Source organism: Sturnira hondurensis, unplaced genomic scaffold (genome assembly GCF_014824575.4).
Source record: "Sturnira hondurensis isolate 20B ecotype Veracruz unplaced genomic scaffold, ASM1482457v3 Scaffold0017436, whole genome shotgun sequence".
NCBI lineage: Eukaryota > Metazoa > Chordata > Mammalia > Chiroptera > Phyllostomidae > Sturnira > Sturnira hondurensis.
In genome coordinates this window covers 4,927,362-4,945,081 of record NW_028090067.1, presented here as the reverse complement: position 1 = coordinate 4,945,081, position 17,720 = coordinate 4,927,362, and the positions used below count along the sequence as shown (strand labels likewise).

General features: G+C 40.9%; 1 protein-coding gene across 1 annotated transcript in view; it reads right to left on the bottom strand.

Annotated features, from left to right (window-relative positions):
• The window catches only part of CFAP54 (cilia and flagella associated protein 54), a 259,785-nt gene that overhangs the window by 95,469 nt on the left and 146,596 nt on the right, over window positions 1–17,720 (bottom strand). Inside the window, exons 42-47 of the mRNA XM_037068126.1 lie at window positions 16,579–16,666; window positions 16,079–16,288; window positions 13,137–13,203; window positions 10,784–10,966; window positions 7,578–7,664; window positions 2,609–2,731 (exon numbers count right to left, since the gene is read on the bottom strand). Of these exons, the coding sequence (XP_036924021.1) occupies window positions 2,609–2,731; window positions 7,578–7,664; window positions 10,784–10,966; window positions 13,137–13,203; window positions 16,079–16,288; window positions 16,579–16,666 (758 nt within the window). The remainder of the gene's footprint in view (window positions 1–2,608; window positions 2,732–7,577; window positions 7,665–10,783; window positions 10,967–13,136; window positions 13,204–16,078; window positions 16,289–16,578; window positions 16,667–17,720) is intronic.

Sequence of the window (17,720 nt, the reverse complement as noted above, 5' to 3'; positions counted from 1 at the left end):
CAATTTTGGCTTCAGATTGTTTATTTATTTTGGTGAAAGTGGTGACCATTGAAAACTCTCTCTTGTTTCTCTTGCTACCCAATGGGTTTCTTTCTCCTTCTCTCATTCCTAGATCCTAAAGGTAGCTGACCCAAGGTCCATTCTCTGACTCCTACATTTTCCATCTACTTCAGTCCCCCGCTGATGTCATTCAATTCCATGACTGGAAATCTCTGCTAATGATCCCAAATCTACCTGAAGCCCCAACCTCTCCCCTGAGTCCCAGATCATAGATGCTCTGCACCCACGGACTCCGCATCTCCACCGTGTGTCTACTAGAGCTCTCATACGTAACCTGCCCGAGCAGTATTCCCCACTTCAGTTCATACAAACTTCCTCCTACCACTCGCTCACGCTGAACACTCTGCGGTCGTGCTCAATTCCTTTCTCTTACGCCCCACACTGAAACCATCACTCACAAATGCTGCCAGCTCTGCTGTCAAACTGCCCAGAAATGAACCGCTTTTCACCCCTTCCACCACCGTGCCCCACCCATTGCCACATCTCACTCGGATTACGTGCAAGGGCCTTCTGGCTGGTCTCCCTATTTGTACCCACAGTCCTTTATGCTTATCCACAGTCTAGTCCACAAACAGCAAGCAAAGGGGTCCTTTGATATTTGATTCCTATCCCATCAGTCCTCTGTTCAAAGTTCTGCACGGTTTCCATCTCATTTAGAGTAAACTCCAGCTCTGGCCAAGGCCTATAAGGTCCTCTAAGACCTGTTCCTGGGTCCCACCCTCTTCTCCTCTCTTCCTCTCTATTCCAGCCTCTCCTATCTCCTTAGTTTTACTTAACCATGGCTTGTAGGAATCCCCTTCAGGGCCTTTGCAGTGTAGCTCCTCCTTTTTGGAAGATTGCTCCCTCGAATCTTTCACCCTCAAAACTCCCTTATTAGAGGGACTTCCCAAACCACCCTCAATAAAACAGCCACCTGCTGCTCTGGGCACTGTCCTCCGACCGCAGCTGGACAGCACGTCACCACCTGACATATATTTATGTGCTTAATACGTTCATTGTTTGTCTTCTTCCCTAGACTGTCCAGCAGCAGCACGCCTCCAGGAAGGCCGTGACTCCATTAACCCTCGCACTGCTCTGTCCTCATGCCTGGAATAGTGCCTGTATTCAATAAATAGCTAAATGAATTAATGTATGATTTTAGTGATAAAATGTAAACCATTTACTATAGGGAAAGGCCGTTGACTGAGGAGCAAGCAAAAGAAAAATACTGCTAATTTTACTGAGGTAAGAAAATAAATTAATTCATGTCACAGAAAATGAACAAAACAACTGATTCCTCAAAAGAGAGATAAACAGATACATGTACACACACACACACAAATGCATTATCCCATGCCTATCAAAGGTCCCTCTTAGAATTTTCTGTAGATAACCTCACACTTACCCCATCACAGCAATTTACAGTGCTGTAGGGGTCAGATTGAGAAAAAAGCAGATGTGTTTTAGGAGAATACGTTAAAGTAATTAACGTACTACATGTAAATGTAGTGTCAGCTCGAGGAAGTCATTTTCGAGACTTACAGCCCATCCCCCACCTTGTTTTAGGTACTCCCAAATTGGATCCCAGCAGCAGGCATCTGTCTATCAGTCTCACTCCTCACCCACGCAGTGTCCCCCAGGCAACTGACTTGCTACCTCCTTCTACTTCCTGTACTGCTGATGCAGGAGAGCCCAAGCACCTCCCTAAAATGAGATCACCCAGTGATTCCCAGATCAAACTAAACTAAAGCAGAGGAAAGTCATAGTTCACTCTGATTTAAACATAGACACCCGCATTTGGTTTCAAGGATGCCTCAATTATCCTACTTACAAATAGAAAGTAAGTGCACCAGGTAAAATAATCTCCCAAAATAAAAAAAAAAGTGGAAGAATGTCCTCTCCTCACAGAAATCAGAAGAATATTGAAAAACACATGCTTAACTCTTGGGTATAAAGTATACTAGTCGAAGACATCCAAGTAAAACATGAGGGGAAACTGTACTGAGAACATTAATCTGAGCCCTGCCTGGTGTGGCTCAGTGGATTGAGCGTGGGCTATGAACCAGGGGGTCGCCAGTTTGATTCCCAGTCAGGACACATGCTTGGGTTCAGGGCCAGGTCCCCAGTGGGGGCCACATGAGGGGCAACCACACACTGATGTTTCTCTCCCTCTCTTTCTCCCTCCCTTCCCTTCTCTCTAAAAATAAATAAATAAAATAAACCTTTACCAAAAATAACATTAATCTGAAATGATAAGATTAGCCCCCAAAGTCTAAGGGGCAGTGGCTGATAGAGGTGTCTACCGAGGCGGTCCAGGATGACTACAATGCAGAGCCGGAATTTCATTGTAAAACTCTACACGGAGACCACACACCCTCCACCGGGGACACCTTCCAGGACAGACAAGTGAAACTTGTGAAAGCCTGGTGACAGCTATCATCAGGCTTAACGAGCAGGTCTACAGAACCGGAGACTTGTTGAAACACCTTTGGGGAAGCGTCCCCTGGAAGTCAGGAACGCAGCCTTCAAAAGGTGAAGAAAGGGCTTTGTGTCCAATCAACAGGTTTACCTTCACTTTCACACTGGCTTTAACTCCGGCAGGGACTAAGGAAGGCATGTTCTTTCCATAAAAAATCTGCGACATCTCATGGAAGGCTTCAGAAAAGAATCTTAAATCTGTAAGAACTTCAATCTTTAAAGGAGAGAGAAAATGAAGATTTTTAAATTAAACATTTTTTTAACTTAAACAAATAAAAATTTTAGAGAAAAATCGTCAACTTTAGAGATCCCAACTTTGCGCATCATGTCGGTAACATGTTTCACATTAACGCGTGGTAAGCATGGGTGGTGGAGATGCATGTGTCTGTGTGTAAGACAGTCCACACCTGCAATAGGCCCAGAGGCTAACAGATAGCAGCAGGAGACTGCCAAGAACCACGAGGGGTTATCAGATGTGGCTACTTCCTTAGAAGCAAACACACAGAATGTGATAAGCATGAAAGAGTTAAAAAATAACTGAATGCTGCACTGTGATTTACAAGAAAAACAAAAGAAAAACACTCCTGATGTTCTCTGACACTCCGAGGGGAGTCGAACAAACTGGGAGAGGAACTCTGCCACCACGACAACTATTCATTTTCTTATCCATGATTAATGGGCACCGTTGATTTTAAAGACATATACTTAACATTAATAAATTGGTAACTATATAATTGTGCATGGCTTATTTTTAATATAATCCAGAACTTTTCATCAGAAAATTATAAGAAAAAAAGTTCTTGATCAAACTGATTCATTCATCTATTCATTTAACAGGTTTATTGGGCACCTATTACACATTAAGCCCTCTTGGAATTCACATTCTGTCAGAATGTGTGTTTGCCAGAATTTGAATGACGTGTAAGGATGTACACAGTATGACAAGGGATTTGAGGGTACCAACAAAATTGCTATTTTCAAAACCGTGGTCAGGAAGAACTTCTCTGAGGAAAATATCTTTAAGAGAAGATTTGGGAATGACGGAAGGGAGAGAGACACATGCAAATCTGCTGAGGGACCTCGAGTACGAAAGTCACGGAGAGGCAGGAGCAGTGTGGGGGGCCTGGCACGCTCCGGGGGCAGCTGTGTAGCAGGAGCTCAGGGAGAGAGGGGACAAGGACTGGGAAACAGGTGCGAATGGGGGACTGCACACCAGCGTGGAGACGTGGGGTTTTATTCTCTGGGTGATGAGAAGTCATAGGAGAGTTTGAAGAGGGCAGGGCCCTAACCTGACTTATATTTTGAAAACATCTAGTGACATCCTAGAGAATAGAGAAAGATAAATTGCAGAAGCAAGGAACAATATACAAAATTGGATAAAGATTACAGAAATATATATATAATAGAAAAAGAAAATCCAATTTATTTTGACACATATACCCATCTCTCTCTTTTCCTTTAAGCGCAGTCTTCGGAATCTCAAGAGTGTACAGATTTTAAATAAATAAAAGAAGGTAAGTTAGGGAAAATAAGACATGCGACAACAACATGAAAATAAAACATAAAAAGCCAGGGGAATATTTTTAATATTCTTGTCTATTGAGTTGTATACTTTGGTTCTTGCCTAAGACACCTTGGGCTCTAACCTCCTGGTGCCCAAGTAGGCCTCGGGGAGTCACAGGAGCAATCTCAGACTTCTAGATGAACTCTCCTCATGGCCCTTGGAGGGAACACCCCCTGGTGTCTGTGTGCTGGTGCTGTGCACGACTACCTGTAACGGTTGAGGCTACTCTGGTTTCAGTTTATCAGGCCAATCAGACCACTCAGAAAAGTAATGGTGACGGTAGCGGGCATGTATTTTCAAAAATGGCCAACACTGTGAACACAGACAAACCAGAAGAAGGAAAAAAATCGACCCATAAATCAACCCTTCACTCACACAAATACAGAACTAATGATACTCTTTCCAGGAATGTTAGATATGTTAAGAGTAATAAATCTTTCAAGAGGTTGGCACTTTTGAAGGGAAGCCAGGCCAGCTGATCGGAAAGCGGTCTTAGAGCTTTCCTTAAAAGACACTAGGGCACTCAGAAACTGAACGGCGTGATCTATTGCCTCTGGCTTGTCAAAAAGGCAGCACTGTTTGCTATTTCCTGACTAGGACTGTTCTCCCCTCCCACTCACGGACCCCACTCTCTCCCAGAAAGGGCGGGCCGACGATGCTCATGGAGGCTATCACTCCTTTCCTCTGTGTGACGCACTGGCTGCCGGGCTTCACTGCCCCTGTTAAAACCCTAGTCGGGTTTTGGGGCCAACTATGCCAGTAAGATCGCACTTGCACCTCACTCTGCTCCTGGTGCTGTTCCCAGAAACATCTGACCGCGTCCTTCTCCTGCTCACACTTCTATACTTTGTAGAAGTATAGAACAGAATTAATTCCCCCTTCCAACGCACAGCTACAGAATGGAGTCCACACTTCTTCACTAGATTTTGAGCTACTCTGTACGAAAACAGTTGTCAAGTGACCTGTTAACAACCCAATAAAAAAAACAGTCACTTAACCAAACACTTTGTTCTTTCAGTGCCTTTTCCCATCTCCTTCTGAAATGTCACTAACGATCATTGCAACCCTTCCATGTTTGCCTCTTATCACAGACAAAATAAAACCATTAGCCCGATCTCCTCATTTCCCCTGCTGCTCAGCCTCCACATTACCTCCCAGTTGGGAACTACAGACTGGCCCCTGGTGTGTCCACATCATGGACCTCTGGTTCTCTCACGTTATCCTCTGCTCCAACCGCCCCACACAGAACCTCACCTCTGGTCTAACTGAGCCACCCCTGCCCCCTGACCAAAAAAATACTTTCTCACTTCTCTATCTTCCACACTATTGTCTGCCAAGCATGTTCCTTCCTTCTCTCTCCTGCAAAGTTAGGTCTATTCTTTTCAAGCCTAAATCTTATCTACTTTGTGAAAAATAGAGGCTCAAAGCCATTTTCCCTTCTTCCAAGCTCCTGGAGACAGCGTTCCTCATACTCACTTGGAAAAAATAAAGTAGAAGGCGCCCATATTACTGTTCTGTGTATATGCCCTGTCTCATTTATTTTTGTGTCCCTTAAGCAAGGACCATGGGGTTACATTTCTTTGTTAGAGTTACTAACATGGGACTTTTATACAAGGGGTACTCAATAAATGTTGTTTTAGAGGTAAAGCAATAAATATTTACCAGTGCCTTCTAGGTGAGTTCCTGCTAAACACCAAGGAGGGTGTGGACAGAAGGCATTTGATAAATGTCTATAGATTTTAAATTCAATTCAGGAATTAATTACTGAATATCAAGTATGTGAATTTATTACAAGACAGTATACAGGACTAAAAGATGAATAAATACAGACCCTAGCATTCAAGAATTATGCAAGCTTGAAGACAGCACTGGTTTTTTTTTAAAGACAGAGAAAAATTGTATGCATTTTTTAAAGTGTTATTGAAATTCAAAAGCATAACTCTTAAGAGTTTGGTAACTCAGAAATGGTAATTCAGAAATGACCATGGCTGGTAACAAATTATTTATTCCCAAATTAAAATACATCATCTTAATAGTCAGCATTGACTTCCTCTTAGGGAAGTTACTTTATTTAGAAACAAAATGTGATGGACTATTTGGATCTGAAAACATTGGCTCAAGACCAGGGTCTGGATGAATGGAACAGTTTAAAGGGAATTCTAATTTCCCCTGCTTAAAAAAAAACAGGAAAGATTTGGGGAAAAGGATAGAGGGCACTTCCGAAAAAGGAGAAGGAGGGTTTTGCCAGTAGTGTGAGGGAGCCCCTCACTCCCGGTGGCAAGAGCTGACGGTGCACACCGAGCCCCAATTCCACAGCCAGTAATGCCCACTCGGTAGGCTAACGCGGGTTCCAGGGAGAGCACGCACACTGCGGAAGTTTCAAATGCTATGAATCAGAACTCGTGTTTCAGAGTGAGTTGTGAAACACACACCACCACACAGCTCGTTGAGCTACAGGAGGGGAGGCAAGGTGAGATGTTGGCCAAGAAATATTTTAAGCTCAGAGATGCCAGATATTCTATTTCATTTATTTATTTTTCAGTTTTTTTTTCATTTTCACAAACTACTTTATTGATGTAAATGGTTTGTTTTTCCTCATCTTAAGATTTCCTGTGTTCCCAACTTTCAGTAAAGTCCAGTATGAAAATAAATGCCATGGGTAAACGTGTCGTGTGTGTGAATGTGTATGTCTCCGTGTGTAATATGGAACAGCATTGTAATATTCCACATTAGAGATGAGGATATGCAGAACAAGGAGCAAATCTGCTGAACTGTGAGGTGACCCATGTACAACAAATTCAAAAAAAGTAGGTGCAACCGCAGAGGGTGGGGAAAGGGGCAGAGAAAACGAGGTGCTAGAGGTTTCCACTCCCCGCGGGGTTCAAGCCAACTGCACGTGAACCTTGAAGGCAGGGAACCTCGGCTGATTCCTGGGTTCCATAGTTAACTATAAGTTAGTGCCTGTGTGTTCTGTCACTTCAACTTTCTGCACAATTAACAGTGTGGTGAGTGCAAGGGGGAGGGAGTGGATGGAGGTGGGAGAAGGTATGGGGGGAAATGGTAATGGAGAAAATATAATAAAAAAGTAAAAATAAAATATTTTTTAAATTTTGAATTCTGGTATACCATAATATACATAAAGATCCTTAGGAAAAAAATTCACAGAAACTGCAGTAAATGGAATCATCAATCTGCAGTCTTTCAGTAAACCAGTCTTTTAGAAGTGATGATTCCCAGACTGACTGGTATTGGGTGAGCCTTGTTACCAGGTATAACTGTTCCTCACTTTATTGACACCCAAGCGTAAAATGATCTAACCTATCTAACTGGCTCATTCTCATGCTTCATTACAATGACAGGCAAGCCTTTTTAATATCAATATACCCTATTATTACCAGCTTATTATTATGAGTATTAGAACAAAATTTAAGTCATGCCAATACCTGGACAATACCATGTCCAAGAATATTGAATGTCTTAAAAATCTGGAACATACCTTGAGGATTCTTGCTTCTAGATTTCTGACCAGGTCTTGGCAAATTCCAGAAACAAAATATTGGTAAAGTGCAAGGAGAGGCAGAATCTACCAAAAGAAAAACATTTTATTTTAAAAAACATTTGATCAAGTTAATAACCTAATAATAAAATTTAGACAAATAATGTAGGAGATATTACATAAAATTGTGATTTTTTTCCATGTTGGATTATACTGTTTGGAATAACTAAAATGGTCTGCTAGCGTACGCTTCATAATTTTATCGGGACTTTAAAGTGCTCTCAGGGACTTACAGTTCCAAGTAGATGTCACTTGGTTCACAAACCTTAGGTTTCTCATCTTTTTAAAAACGAAAAAGTAAAAATGCAGTGAATTATCTTCCTTGAAAAATTAATTCAACATATATGTATAAATTACTGAAGTTGGTGAAAACATTCTAGCAAATGAGCCATCAAACAAATACAAAATAGGAAGCACAGGAGCTCACGTCCATGTCCCCAGTAGCTCCTACTTACTCATCTCAACATCAGCCGCTGTTTTTCTTCAATTAGAATATCTCTACCAGAAAAATAATCTCTCTATCATAATGAGTTGGCCAAAAAGTCTGCTTTGTTTTATATTAAAAGACATATTTTTCATTTTCACCAAGAACTATATTGATTTAGATATTTTGAGTATTTTGAGTATATTTGGATATTTTGAGCATTTTGGCTATCTTCTACATGGTGTAACTTTGATTGTTGTCAGTTAATGTCTCATTTTGATCGCTATCAACTTCAACAGATCCACCAGACTGTGGAGCATCCTCCAGAAATCTCCAGCACGAAACTTCACAAACCACTTCAGACACATTTGATCAGTCACAGCATCTTCTCTGAAAATATTACATATTTTCTTCCATTTTCAATATTAAAATGACTACACAAAAATTCACCAATTTTGATTTTTTAAAATGAATGCTGATATTGACAGCTGTCACAATATAATGTAACAAAACTGTTTCAAATGAAGTTAAAGACAACTAAGAGCTACTAAAGCCATCGTATGGGAAAAAACTGACTGAACTTTTGGGCCAACCCAATATATGTAACATGCCTAATATGTGTCAGGTACTGTTGAGTAAGAAAGAAAGAAAAAACCACCTAAAAAGTTACTGCCTTCACAGAGCACAGAGTCTGCTCATTAAAACCCAAGCTTACTCCTCACTTGATAGTTTTATTTCCCTAGAATTAACCCCAACGTTCAGCTCTTCCTGAAATCTCACACACATAAGTGACGGCCTACAGACTATTGGTATTTCAGTTGACCCAACCACTCACGGTGTGGACAGAGACAGGTGTGGAGGGGACAGTTTTGCCTAGACTTGAGAACAGCTCCTCCTGATCTCAACTCAAAACTGAAGCTCAGGGTCCCTACAGCTGGGTCCTGCCCCAACAAAGGGAGACAGAGCAAGGAGGACTGAGATTCCCACTAACTAGCAGGCTACTTCCCACAGTTCCACAGCAATGGGTCCCAGAGCAAATTTTGTATGTGACAGCAGCTTCCTTAGCTACTGGGGTTTTTCCAGACAGTAGTGTAATATAAAATAGACTGTTTACATCCTGCAAGTTCAGCTAAGAAGACTGTCAGCCAATTGGCAGCTGCTGATAGCAATAGTTTTAAAAGGGATTAGAACTGATCATAAATGTTTCAAACATTATGCATTTTTCTACAATTAGGCACTACAAATGTAACAGAATACCTTTTTTTTGACAGTTAATGCAGCATAAAACAATGAATTGGCTATTACCTTTGAGATGTTCTTTTGTTTAGTGAGAAATAAAAACACCAGTTTATTGCTGCCAATTGCTCAATTATTCAGAAAAATGTTCTCAATTTCTTAAGCTTCAGAGAAAAAGAACTCTCATTTCTTGTCCAGTGCAGTCATATGTATTATATATGAATATGACTAGGCAGCTAAAGGTTGCCCAGGGGATAGAACTATTTTCTTTTTTTTTATTTTCTAAATCCAGAAATGAATCCCCTTAACAATGAAAGGAGCATCATTTTGTTATTTTTTTTCGAATAAACAATTTCTTGCCAAATCTGACAAGTGTTAAAAGCATTTATCAAGCTCTACACTTTAACACATGGTTTTATAATTTAACAACTTTTATCAGGAAGAAATAAATTTCTTCATATAAGAAGAGAGAGTGAATTTAGGACAAAATAATAGAAAATAATATATAAGAAAAAAAGTAGGTATGAAAATTACGGAGGGAAAGAAGCAGAGAGACAGAACAGATACTAAGAAGCAAGCAGAGAAATAAGAGATACGAAAGCAGAGGAAATACCATATGGGAGGAAAATATAAAATGACCAAAAGTTAGAACACACTAACTTGTTTTAAAAATGCAATCAACTTCAAATTTGTGATACATATATTGTGGTTCATTTACACAAGTGGAAAAAAGGGCTATACTGGATTTTTTTAATTTCCTGGGATATTAAGAAGTGTCTGTCTTTTACTTAGGATGCACCCCTAACAAAGAAAAGCAGAGATGCAAAGATAAACTTTTTCAATCAACAGTCTCATAGTTTTGTTATTGATATGACCTGCAAGACAATTCAGAGAGTGACATGTGCACTAGGTCCCTCTGTTTGAGGCCAGTAAAACGTTCTAATGAATTTCACCAAACGTCTTAAGAAAAAAAGGTAAAATAGAGTAAAAAGAGGACCAAGTCAAATAGACATTCTTTTGGATTCAAAATGCAATGTAAACAATGATATCAGCTCTGGGTGGTGTGGTTCGGTGGCTTGAGTACTGGTCTTCAAACCAAAGAGTTGCTGGTTCGATTCCCAGTCAGGGCACATGCCTGGGTTGCAGGCCAGGTCCCCAGGAGGCCAGGTCCCCAGGAGGCCAGGTCCCCAGGAGGCCAGGTCCCCAGGAGGGGGCATAGGAGAGGCAACCACACATCAGTGTTTCTCTCCCTCTCTTTCTCCTTCCCTTTCTCTAAAAATAAATACATAAAATCTTTAAAAAAACAATGATATCAAAAAATCTTAATATATTTTTATTTTGAAGTACAGGTAAGAATCTTGAACATAGAGTTAAAAGTTAAACAAGAACTTTCAAAACATGAACAAATTTTGGAAAGTATAAGGTAGGTGGGGCAAATATAAATACCACAGTGAATTAAGATTCGTTCATTTTACCAATTACTTACTATTATATTTTGCTTAGCAAAGTGCAGTTCGCGTATAACATAATAAAGACTTGCAACGACAGAGCAAATATCGGCCCTGTGTACATCCGAGAAGAGCTCGATGCCTGGGAGAAGCTGGGTGATTTCATACTGAGCATAGCAACGTTCAGCTTTGGGGTGTGGAAGCGTGGTTCTAAGCAAACCCTGAAAATGAAAAGAGGTGGAACAAAGAGCTATATATTGCATTTGCAATAATGACACAGAAAGGTTAAGTACATGTAGTACCTCCTAAAGTGCTTAGCACATGCCTAGCACACTCTACCCTGTAATAAACAGTACTTACCATTGCCATAGGTTCCGAATGTTCTTATCATTCAAGCTGTGCCTTTTAAATCCCATGGTAATTGGGCAATTATTTTCAGAAGAAATTATCATAATATTAAGTTATCTGTTGAGGGTCAATTTTGTGTTGGATACTCTTGGTAAATTGTTCTGTAAATGCTATCTCATTTAATCCTCATTTAACTGACCCATATGAGGATTATTATCTCGCCAATGATATAACTGAGGTTTAAACAACTTATCTGAGGTCACACAGCCAATGGTGGCAGAGAGAAGATACAAAGGTCGTGTATCTATTCAGCTAAAAAACTTACGTTTTTCCATTCTATTAACCTATAAATAGAGGAGATAACAACTTACTTCAGAAGTATAAATCAAGGAGAGGTAATTCTGAATCTTAAGTGAATTAACTGAAAAGGTGATTATTTTAATTTGACCAATATTTCTTAAGTAATTTATATGATCAACATTGCACTAGATGCTGGGAAACAAGATGAATATACAAAAATCAAATTTTACATTTAGAAGGGCTTCATATGCTATCTTAAAAAATTAAAATTCCTTGATGATAAATGCATTTAAAATTATTTTAATGTTTTGTTGTTTAGGTCCCTGTTAAAGGTGAGATCATATGGTATTTGTCTCTCAAACAAACAAGCAAAATATAATCAAAGACACTGAAATAGAAAACAGGCTGACAGTGACCAGAGGGGAGGGAATTCCAGGGGAATTTCAGGGGAAAAGGGGAAGAGTTTACAGGAATAAATATAAAGGTCACATGGACAAAAACTAGGAGGGATGGAAATGGGAGGGAGGTGGGGAGAGATGGGTGGGTAGGCTGGGGTGAGAGTAAAAAACAGAAAATGGTACTTGAACAACAATTAAAATAAAATTTAAAAATACATAAATGAAATAAAATTATTTTAAGGTGACATCAGAAAGAATTTCATCAGGTTGCTCACTAAAGTTAAAAGGTATCTTACTCTAAAATGCTCGGCAGCTGTCTAAATTTTTTGTTTTAAAATTTGCTTTAAAACCATAAAAAGAATTAACAGTTTTTAAAAATAAATCGCACCACCTAACTTTTATTTTAGGTGTAGAATTACTAAGAAACTATGTCCACATTAAGCAAAAAGTGACATACATTTTTAAGTTACAGGTGACCCTTGAACAACATGGGCTTGAACTACGCAGGTCCAATCACACACAGAATTTTTTTCATTAATACCTTTGGTGTTTTTGATCTGCAGTTGGGGGTCTGCAGATGCAGAGGGCTGACTAGGTGCATTAACTTCTGCCATTTTAAGAGTGAACTTCCCCATCCATAGATTTTACTGTCTGTGGGGGATCCTGGAAACAATCACCCATGGATCCTGAGGGGCAACCAAGTTTTGGGGGGAGTGAAAAATTATACGGACATTCTCAACTGTGTGGGGGTCAGCATGCCCTCCAACCCTCTTGCTGTTCAAGGGTCAACTGTACCTTCTCATACACAGAATGACGGTGCCCATACTTCAAAGCAAACAGAACCTTTAGTACATTGCCAAGCCCCTGGTGAGATTCCTGAAACGAAAAATGTCTTGTATTTCAGATAAAAGCTCCATTCTACCTCAGTAAAGTCAAATCCAAATCCCAAGAGTCTACACATTTCTGTAGTCTTCAAATTGTTTCTTGTTTTCACCCATAGTATACTTTATATCATGCAATCGAGCAAAACTTTATTCAGAAATGAAGTAACCTAAGGGAACCACCCGGAGTCCAACGAACAGCAGCAACATGATCTTACTAACAATAGGTGACTCAGTTTCCTCATCTGTAAAACTCCTTCTGTTTTCTCAAGGAGAAAGCTGACCCTGCTGGATACTAAAGGTGAAGGTGCCACACAGGGTTCTGCCAGAGAACCTTTGAAAGGTGGGCTTCTGACATCTCATTGATGTTCATGCTATTTTCCTACCTGTGTGGTTTATAAACGTGATAAATACTGCACTTTACCAACTCGGGCTACTGCAGAAGGACAAATAAAAAGTCTTACCTGAAAGAGTAACGCAGACAAAATGCAACAGTTGGATCTCTTCGCAACGTCCAACTCCTTAGTGAATCTAAATAAGTATAAGGAAAAAACTGATTCCCAATTTTTCACAAGTATTTTTATATAAACACATCTCTAATACTCACAGACTTTCCAAAACTAAAGTAGTCTTTGTTATTCTAAAAGTGCTACATACTCATATATGATCTAGAACAATTAGAAATGTTAAAAATAAAATAAAACAATAGCCATAACCCGACCACCTAAACATGTTTAGTAGTAACCTTTTGGCCAATTTCCTTCTAGACTTTTTCCTAGTCATACACACACATATTAAGACTAGAATTATACAATATATATTACTTTATAAACAGCTGTTCCACTTTGGATACAATGAATTACATCATTACTTTATAGAACTTAAATGTTTTCATCATGTGAATATACCATAACATAAAAGTATTCATCGCCATTTTTATTTTTCCAATGCTGAGGTCAGCACTGTTGTGCCTACACTTTTGAGCACTTCCCCTAGTAGTTCTACTGCATAAATCCTTAGAGGTGGAATTTTGGGGGAAAAGGAGGTACCCAGTTTTAACTTTTTAAAGAGTATGGTTAAATTATCCCCCCCCCCAAGATTAAAACACTGTTTTCTAAGCATACTATGGACACATTGATGCTGTTAAGTCTCTCCACCAAAGATAATGCAATGTCTCTGAATTTACTGTCTGATTTTAAGTCTGTTAGAAGACTCTGAGTTTCTTTTCATTTGAAATTCCCATCTAAAGCTATAAACCAGATTACCTTCTTCTAAATCGTATTTAAATAAAACCATTAGGCTTAACTATGCTAACTACATTAATTAATTGTCAATCTGAGTCCAGCCTCTCTATGTGAGTATTCCAGTGTGGTGTTTTGCCCTTCTGAACAGTGGGGAGACGAGGTTCTTCAACTCAGGGAACCTCTGAGAACTGCCAAACTCCCTGTGGTATCATATACCCTGTGGAAGTCAGACTTCCAGCAGGATGACTGGGAAATGACTTCCTGTGGGTTGAAAATCAGCAGATAACAGCCTGGGAGGCTGGGGGCGGGTGAGGGGCCCAGCGGCAGGAATGCTGGAGCAGTTCTTTCTCAAGCTGTGAACTTGCCTCAGCTTTACTGTTCTCTGCTGCCGGGCTCTGCTAAGTCACAGCCCAGGCTTGTGTGCGGATTGTGTGTGCGCGCATGTGTGCCCGCCTGGAGGGCGAGACAATTAAATGTGACTAATTTTTTAAAAATATGTACTGTTTGATACTTACAAACTAGGTACTTTCTCACTTCCCTTGCCCAAGGATGCTAATTTTCTGAAAACAAGGTGATTATTAACTAATTATTTTTTTTAAAAATTGCTCTCTAGCTCAAGATAGTGTGCAGGTTTTTGCCAACCACATCACACCCCAGGTAAGCTATAAATATAACAATCGGGAGGCGAAGGAAGCCTGTCCCTCCGCCCCTCCACACTTCATATTTTTAAATATGGAACACACCCAGAATCTGTGCCATCCTTGCACAGGCCACGCTGATCCACTCTGTGTCCTTCCAATTTTAGCCCAAGTGCTGCCGCAGCGAGCTCTGCCCACCCCCCGTCCCTTTGAAATCTCTCACATTAATCAAACATTTAAGATATCTGTGCATGTTATCCAGGTGTAGGCACTGTGTGTGCTAGGCTTTCGCATAGGTTATGTGTGATAAGCTGAATAACGGGCCCCACCACCTAAGACATCCACGTCCTAATTCCCAAAACCTATGAGCATGTTACCATATATGATAAAAATAATTTTAAAGCACTTTGCCAATGTGATTAAATTAAGGACCATAAGATAGTTATCCTGGATTATTTAAATTCATTCCATGTAATGGCAGTGGTCCTTATAAGAGAAAGGCAGGTAAGAAGAGGAGATCTGAGGCTGGGAACAGAGGTGAGAGAGACAGAGAGACGGCCTGGAAGGTAGGAGGCTGTCCGTCCTGAAGACGGCAGGTGAGCACAGGCCAAGGAATGCCAGTGGCCTCTAGACGCTGGAAAAGACAAGGAAACATATTCTCCCATAGAGCCTCTAGTGGGACCACAGACCTGCCAACGCACTGATTTTAGGGCTTCAGACCTCCCTGACCATAAGATAATAAACCTGTGCTGTTTTAAGCAGCAGTGGGAAATTGACACCTTATGTGTTATGGACTGAGTTACATGCCTTCCCCACACCCATTTCATGTCGAAGTCCCAACCCCCAGTACCAAGAGGAGACGAGGACACAGACACATGCAGGGAGACAACCATCCAGAAGGGTGAGGAGAGAGACCTTGGAGGACGCCAACCCCGCCAACACCTTGAACTCAGACTGTTAGCCTCTAGCACTGTGAGGAACACATTTCTGTTGTCCCTGCCACCCAGTCTACAGCCATTTGCCCTGGCAAACTACTGCAGTGTGTCATGTGGCTCTCACCACCAAGGTTTGAAGATGAGGACACCGAGGCTCAGAGAAGATGAGCAACTTGCCAAGGGTCACAGAGCACACAGGAAGCTCTTAAATCAGGCCCAAGTGGGCCTGCCTCCACACTGCTATTCTTGCTCCCATGACAAATGTGCATTCACTCATTCATTCATTCATTCCTTCAACATGTGGTCACTTAATGCCAACTCCATGCAAGGCTCTCAGGATATATCCAAGCAAAGCAAAGGCCTGTGCCCATGTGACACTCACATTTCAGAGGTGGGAGGTATTGTGGGGAGAGGAGAGCGCCATAAACAATGAACATCACAAGTAAGTAGATGGGATGAGCCTCCGTGTTATGGACATAGGTGCAAGAATCCAGTGTCTGTGAGGCATGGCTCTCCGTATGGCACAGATGGGCACCCTACAAAGGGAAGCTATTAGCTACTGCACAGGTCATTCCGATGTCACACTCACTGGGCTATCTTTGCTGATATGACCGCTCCTTGCAAACAGCCCCAAATGCCAACTCTGGACAGAAAGTCCTCACTGTAGTCCTTGTAACCTGGAGGTGAAGAGCTGTCGGTGGCACTGGTGAGCGAGGTGCCAAACTCTTTCCACGTATGCAGCACATCTTCTTTCCGGAATATGTCATCAAGCGCTTGACACCAACACTTAAAAGCAGCCCTAGAACAGAAACACAGCTTTAAGCCACCATTCTCTGAGACCATCAGAGATGTCATCAGATCTTTCCAAAAGGGAGAGTGAACGCACTGAAGAAATATTTTAATTAAAATCTATACCACTTGCGTATTATGTATGTGTAACCATTTCTCTCAGGTAGCATTTGATGAATAATAGCAATGTAATATTATTGAAGAAATAGAAATTATAAAATATAACATTTTTCACAGTAATTAAAATTTTTTTTTCAAACAAAGCTTTCCCTCCTTTAGTAGACTCCTAAAAAATTGTACCTTTTCTTTCCTGCAAAGATAAGAAGACTTCCAAGTTGATGCAATGCCTGAACTTTAAGACTTCTTTGATTGCTGGCTTGGAGAACATCTGTATTTTAATCAAGTAAAAGAACAAATATCAGTTCCTGAAAAATATTTCCTCTATATTTGCAGAAATAATTTAAGCTGCATTATTCCTTAACTGTGTACATAAGCAAACTGCAAGCTACTAGTGCCTTCGAATGCTGCACATTATATACACAGAAAGACAGTAAACACCCTTCTGTTTGAACATGGAGGGGAAGACTGGGCCCAGCAAGAGGCACAAGAGCATGGAGAAAGTGAAATAAGAGTCAGGTCGGTAGAAATGGTTGAGAAGAGAAGTGCAGCGAAGGCACACAAGGTAGACAGGGCTGGGTCTGTCCGGCAAAGCCGTGCCGCTACAGCATGGTTTTCTGGGAGGGTGAGGAAGGACACAGTGGTAACACCTGAGGCATTTGGGTGGCCTGTGGCAAAACGTGGCCATTACTCGATAGCACGTGGGAAGCTTTGAAGGGTCTGTTTCTGAGTGGGGATGTGACAAGATTATAGCATATCGGATGCTTCCTTCTACTCAAATGGAAAAACAAAACCCAAACAAATCTTTCACATCACCTGAATTTGGAGGGTGGAGGTTCAGGGCTTCTCACAAATGCTTGCATTCAAGGACATGTAGCCAAAATATCCAACCTACACAGCAGTGATTTCTAATGACATCTATTCTGTCCCCTAGAGGTATTTTAGAGCCTTGGAAGGTATTGCTCATTGTTGCAGTGGGGTACCTGGTGTTTTGTAGGTGAAGACCAGAGACAGTGGGTGGTCTTTTCCCCATGGTGAAGGAAGAGGTGAGAAACCTGTTTACACATTTTACACATAATAAGGGTATATTTGCATGTTTTCAAAATGTTCTGAATTTGTCAGAAATGTAACCATGCTCTTTTTGTTCAGAACTTCACCTACATTTACTTGCTATTTTAGAAAATTATGCCACCAAAGGTGGCAGTGCTGATGCTACGTGTCACCAGCACAAGCACAGAGCCATGCTGCACCAGCAGCTGTGACAGGTGTGGCGGTCCCACAGGCTTCGATGGCCTGGTGCTACTTGAGCCTTACATACCAACAGC